Source organism: Canis lupus, chromosome 23 (genome assembly GCF_003254725.2).
Source record: "Canis lupus dingo isolate Sandy chromosome 23, ASM325472v2, whole genome shotgun sequence".
In the NCBI taxonomy this organism is placed as follows: Eukaryota; Metazoa; Chordata; class Mammalia; order Carnivora; family Canidae; genus Canis; species Canis lupus.
This window is the reverse complement of record NC_064265.1, coordinates 27178225-27184646: the sequence shown is the minus strand read 5'-3', so window position 1 is coordinate 27184646 and position 6422 is coordinate 27178225. Positions and strand designations below refer to the sequence as shown.

The 6422-nt window shown below is 51.4% G+C and overlaps 1 protein-coding gene across 11 annotated transcripts in view; it reads right to left on the bottom strand.

Annotated features, from left to right (window-relative positions):
• Nucleotides 1-974: 974 nt before the first annotated feature.
• Nucleotides 975-6422, bottom strand: part of COLQ (collagen like tail subunit of asymmetric acetylcholinesterase) — a 112657-nt gene continuing 107209 nt past the window's right edge. For 7 of the 11 annotated variants that reach the window (XM_049099571.1, XM_049099575.1, XM_049099572.1 and 4 more), the window contains 4 exons: nucleotides 5994-6114; nucleotides 4395-4497; nucleotides 2669-2773; nucleotides 975-2517 (listed from right to left, as the gene is read on the bottom strand). In XM_049099571.1, the coding sequence (XP_048955528.1) occupies nucleotides 2448-2517; nucleotides 2669-2773; nucleotides 4395-4497; nucleotides 5994-6114 (399 nt within the window). In that variant the 3' untranslated portion in view covers nucleotides 975-2447. Of the gene's footprint in view, nucleotides 2518-2668; nucleotides 2774-4394; nucleotides 4498-5993; nucleotides 6115-6422 lie in introns of those variants that run through there. The other 4 variants (XM_025448680.3, XM_025448689.3, XM_025448690.3 and 1 more) reach the window with 2 other exon arrangements.

Genomic DNA, 6422 nt, shown 5'->3' with positions numbered 1-6422 from the left:
TTGAATTTTTAAAAATCACAAATGCCACGGGGGGGGGGATTGCTATTATTACATATATACTTCAAACATGTGGCTTTGAATCCTTTCATTTTCAGAGCCTTTCAGAAACCCCTTGCAATAGTCAGAGACAGGCCCTCACCTGTCTGATGATAATTGTGAGATCTGGTTACAAGAGCACAGGTGGAGGTTCACGTACCATATGTCTAGTATTTCATGTTAGAATCAAACTATTCCTAAATATGTCCTGTCTGCTTACTTGACAGTCACACTTTTTGTAAGACCTGGAAGGCTGGGTTTGCATTTGGAATATTTAGATGCCTCAAAGTTCTGTGGTGGCACAAGGAGAGCAAGGCCCCGTCCAAGTGAGAGAGGCTTCATGCCTATCTCTGTGGGAACCCCAGCCTGCATATCCAAGCCCCATCTACAACCCCTAAACACAGCTTGTCCCTGGCCACCCCTCATGCTTATAGGTGCGTACAGGTCAGGATGACAGATGTGTGTAGGAGGACCACTTGGATAGGAACTGTGGTCTCCTGGGTACCTGGATCATAGTCTGGGAGAGGGGTGCACAAGCTTCAGTGGGCACGTCACCTTGGCCTCATAGACTCCCTGCCCCGTGGGGAGGGACATAGCCAGGGGAAGGCCAGATTGGTGCCCTTCAAGACAAGGGACCCAGGACAGGGTCTTTCGTGGCAGGTCGAACCAAGGGCAGTGCTGGAGCTCCATCTTGTTCTAAACATGGTCCTAAAATAAGGCTGGAGTGGGACTGGGTTGGCAAGACCAGGCTTTGTAGCCTTAGGTAAGTCCCTCTAAATTTCTCAATATCAGTTTCCTCCCTTGTCCCTGAGGAGGTAGTACTGCTCCATGTTCTAGAACCCTCTGCAAAGCCTGGGAGACAGTAAATTCAGACCCCTCATTCCAAACGGTAATGCTGGGACACTGGCCCAAAACCCCCAGGGAAGAGAGAGCCACAGTGGGGAAACAAACTGCTTGTATTTCTTGATTTCCCATCTGGAGATCCCAGCATGAAGGTGTCACCCCACGGTGTGCAGAAGAGGCTGAGGGAACCAGGCTGACCAGCGTGCCCCACCTCTAAAGGCATCACCCTTGGGATGATCCCATCTACTACAGATCATTAGTGATGGCCCGCTGGGCCAGAAGCTCCTGTCTACTGAGTCCCCAGGACTCAGGCACATTAGATAGCTTTGTACAAAAGCCCAAAAGTATCCCTCTCTGGTAGCAATAGGCAAATTCCATTTGAGGTCTGCCATTTGGGTTTGGGGGAGACATACTTCCAAAACAAAGCTAAGCCCCACTCAGGAAAGATCGTGTTACAAGGCAGCTCAAAGGCCAAACTAATGACCCTGCAGAAACATGGGGGGCTCAGGGACACAGACATGAGGGCAAGGCTATGCACTACGGAGACACCAAGGGAAGGTCATAGGATGTGCGCAGGAAGCAGCAGGCAGCCTAGAGCTGGAGCCCAGGACAGAAATGGCCTCTGCCTGGAGCAAGTACTCAGTCATAGGGCCTCACATGGGGACATTTTCCTAAGGACTGAGAACACCAAAAGCCTACCCAGGTGTAGACTTCAGTAGTTTCCCTCTGGTAGTGAACCCCCTGAACAAGAAATGGACATAACGGGCATTCATAAGACAGAGGTTAAAGCTCAGAGAGCCATGAGATGGTGCTGAGGATGGTGAAACCACAAGAGCTACCCCTTTGGGGAACACTGAGAAGCAGAAGGTCACTGCTTTGCTATTGTTCACATGCTGAGCACCCCAGCTGGGCCTCCACCTTCTCCAGGGGCAGAGCACCGTTTCACAGGACTTTTTCACAGTTGGGTCTCTTCTTGGGGAAACTGCATCCATATGAGGCTATGCTGGGCTGTAGACAGTTGAGGGGTTCCTCAGTAGGTCCAGAGCTGGGAGCCACTCCAAGAGAACAGGCCCACTTCCCTGCTTTGTGTTTCACAAGCCTGGGGAGATCTGATGGCCGGCTGCCCTGGGTGAGAATGCCCACATTTCTGGAGGTCAGAGGAACAGAGAGGCCTGTACACCAGATGCCCCAAGTGTGATGAGAACATATTCAAAAAACCCTGCAGGTCTTAGTGGGGCTAACAGTTCTAAGCCAAGTCAATGGTCTGAGTCAGTAACATTCCAGAAGAGAAAGGGCACTGAAGGTTGGCTATTTGGCCAGATGGTAGCAAGGGGGAACAGTTCCCAGGCTGGGCACATGGAAGGTTCTCCGGGACTTTGGATTAAGACAGGATGCAGTAGTCCTAAATTCTTCCAGTCGACTGAGTCAAAAGCATGTCTTAACAGCAGGAGTTTGTCCTTGTTTTTGTCATATGAAGGTGGTAGAAACTGGACCAGGATGGCGCAAAGTCAATTTGATGACAGTGGAGAAGCTGTTGCCAAATATATAGGATGCAGCCCACCTCCTCCTCATGTGAAGTAGCGGCAGGACGTGGAGTCGATGTAGCAGTACGGGGTGCACTGCAGGTCTCCATATGACCTGAGGGGGCAGATAGGAGTCAGGGTGCACATGGGATGGTGGGCAAGAGAGCTCCTGCCCAGCCCTCATGACCAAGCCATGTTCTAAAAGGCCACCTTTGGTGACTTTTTGGCCAAACCTCATCAGACACCAGCCACTGCTGCTACCTTACCTGAGGGTTCCATAGAGACTGTTCTCATTCTCATTTGGGGTGAAAGGCTTGGAGCAGTTGAGTCCAGGCCTCTGGGGCTTTTCCCCTTGAACCCAATGGAGGGATCTGGGTGGAAAGAGTTGGCAACCTTGTTCTTAACACAGAATCTTAGAGAATTACTCCCTTCCTAAGACCTGAAAGATTTCCTTCCAGTGCTGTCCATCAGATCATAATGTAGTGATACAAATGTTCTATGGCAGTCCAATATGGCAGCCACTAGCCATATGTGGCTATTGAGTTCTTAAAATCTGGTGTGACTGAATCATTGGATTTTCAATTTTGTTTAATTTTAATTAATTTTAAGTAGCAACATGTGGCAGAGGGCCACCATTTTAGCAATTTATACTTTGTAAGCCCAAGTGCTAATCCTGAGACAATGTGCCATCCATTATACCCATATTTATAAGTGTCCCCTAAGGCTTCTAGAGATAAGTAACCACAGTGAGCCAGTGGGAAAGCCCTGGGCTCTATGCAATCCTGTACTCCCATGTCCAAATGTCTATACTGAGTTGTCTCCATGAAGCCATCAACCAATCAGCTCAGACCTGCCAACTCTCTGGCGGGTGTCTGTTAGGAATCCTCCGTACGTTGGAGACAGGGTAGTACATAAAGTCACACAGATACAATGGGGTGCTGGTTAAGCCTACAGTGCTTGTTGTGGGATGACTACAGGTTTGTAGTTCTCCCAGCGTGGTTTGATGTGTTTGGGGGGTGGGCATTGTGGATACCTCCTGGTAAAAGAGAGCAGACATGAGGCAACAGAACGGCAGGCTTGGTGTCTATTTGCCAGCCCTGCTGAGGGCCTAGGTCCCAGGAACAGGGCTGGAAGGGAATGCTTTGGAAGACAGGACTCTGAGAGACTTAGGAGGTGTGAGGGGCCAGCGATCCACTCTGGAGCCAAGGGAGAAGCAAGACCTGGGGGGAGGAACAGCCTTCCCATTTCTCCTACAATGTTATACAACTCTAGTTTGGTGAAGATTAAGGGGAATTTGGTGCTGTTTTGCACTTCACAGGCCCAGTGGCCCTTCAGCTGGCTTGGGAGACATCAACGTGGAGATTGAGACACTAGAATACTGAGCAACACGAACACCCACTGGAGAGTCCCAGATATAACCAGAGGGATCCTTGAAGAGGATACTAAATTCCTGGGGTTCCTGGGGTTTTCCTGGAGGGGCCACGAACCAGCAAAATTAAATATTAATGCTGGTGTGATCTCAATTGCACCCACGGGCCCAGGGGTTAGTAGCTGTTCCAGGGAATTCTGGTTATACAGATGCTTGGATTCTTGGAAATGCCCTCCACCCTCCACTGGACTTCCTCCAGACCCACTTTCCAGAAGACTAATGTCATGGTAGCCACTGGGGATGGGAGCTGCTCAGCCAGGGGCAACAGCTAAATATAGAGACTGCTCATCTCCAGGGGCTCAGGACAAAGCTGGTCCTTGTCTGTCTCAGCTTGGCCTCAGGGGCACTCAGGCACTCTGGGAGGGCACATGGTGATTATGTGTTTATGGCCTGTCTCCCCTAGGTGGGCAGGGACCATGTGTTGTGTTATCTATCACCATACCTCAGTGTTTAGAAAGTACAGGAACATAAGGAGCACTAAGAAAGTATCTGGGAAGGAAAAAAGAGGAGGCAGTCAGAGAGGGAGGCAGGGGTGTCATAATAGCATGTGAGGTGATCCCTACCCAGGGAGATAGGTCTCGCACGTCAGGTAGCCGAAGTCAGAGCCATCACAGTCCTCCACGCCCTTGTGCTGGTGGCCATCTCCACAGTAGGCCCGGTGACAGCCTGAGGGACACAAGGAAGTATAGTCCTGAGAGGGGACTCAGAGTGGGACAAACTTCCTTCAGCCTGTAAGGGCTGTGTGGCCTGAAGGATCCACCCAGAGCACACACCCTCTTGAATGGACTTCCATAAAGCTTCAGATGTATCCAGGGACTGCCCCTCAGAACCCCAAACCCCACACCAGAGAATAAAGAGACCCAGGCTTCAGCCCACTTGGGCTCTCTGAGCCTCAATATCCCTATCTTAAGCCTTGGGCACAGATACCATCTCCTCTTCACAGGATACACTGTGGGTTCCTGCAAAGTGAGATTCTGGTGACTGAGCACTGGGCACATGTGATGGCCGAGGTGGCTCTTGTCTGTGTACAGAGAACTTCCAGGGTGGGTGACCCCAAGTCCCTGGGGAGCCAGATGATCTTCAATGGGGTCTCTTGTTCTCACACAAGGGAAGGGTGTTGGAGTGTGAGCCCCACCCTCATTTTACAGGGCTTTGAGACCCCCTCAGTTCCTTCCTGCTGTGTGATCTCCTATTTGACGGTGTTTGTACCAGGGACAGAAGGGACTCCAGGCAAAGCTGGCATGCCAGTGATCACCATCCCAGAAAGCGGGATGGAAATACCCTGAGAGGGAGCCAGCTGCTTCTCTGTCCCTGCATCCATCTCAGTGCATAACTTCCTCACTATGCTGTGCCATCAGCCTTCCCTTGAGCAAGGAATGAGACTTTCCATTTACACATCCCCAGCTCTAGCCGGGGCCTGGCTCCTCACAGCAGGGGCTTGAAAATAATTCAGTGAAGGGATGTTGATCCCTTATGATACCCTGACATCCAGAGCACATCAGCTCACAGAATCTCTGAAGACCTGAGCAGTTAGTACTGTCGTACCCATTTTTTGGTTGAGGAAAGTGAGACCCGGAGCTGTGAATTGCCTTCCATCTCCCAGCTCACTGAGTAGCCCCCTCTCTGAGCATTCAAACTCTGTTCTGTTTGACTCTAAATCCCCTGCCTTCTTCCTCACCTCCTGCTTTTGCTGCATGACTGAAAGAAGAAAAGCAAACCCTCCAGTGCTGTGCTTCCTGCCTGTCCATCCTGCCGCCTCCCATCAGCCTGAAGGCAGCTTCCCCTAAAGAGGGCTTTGCCACTAGGGCTTTATCTGGTAACAAAGTCCTGAATCAAATTCTTGGCTTCTCCCTTTTGTCTTTCACTCTGCATCACCTTTTATCTTTTGATAAAGAATGTGGACTGGAATGTGGGTTTTGGCAAGACTAGGATTCAGGAAAAGGGAGGGACAGGTGGCTTTTCTGGGAGCAAGATCCTTGACACCAATCCCCACTGACCTGCTTGGGGAGTTGAAGTCAACATGTGGCCTGAATGGGAGGGCTGTCCCCACAGCAGCCCAGGTGTGCCCCTCTGGCTCCAATCGTCCAGGGGCTTGCCCTAAGCCTCCCCCCCCCCCCCATGGCAGTTTGAGCTTCAGGCCCTCCTGGCTGGGCCCCACTCACTGATGCAGTCGTCATCCACATTGTTGTTCCCATCATCACACTCCTCCCCGGGCTGCAGGACCCCGTCCCCACAGGAGCCACGGTGGTCTGCAGTGTAGTCCACAGGGTAGAAAGGGGTTACCTGGCCAAAGAAACACATGACAATTACTAGGGATGGCATGTGGGCAGCTGCAGGGAGGGCAGGTCATTGACACTGGGGCTAGAGGCTCTGGGTCTGTGGGGGCTACCTTCTGGCAGGGGAAAGACACTCCTCTCCTGCTGCCCAGGGCTCTGCCGCTGACAGGAAAGCTGGCCTAGATCAAGATGGCAGCCTGGCAATATGGGATAGGAAGACCATCTGGAACCCTGGCTCAAAGAGGAGGTTCCATCTGGGGAGCAGGGGCACAGAGAACTGCTCAGAAGCAAAGCAGCGGAGGACGCCCAGTCCTT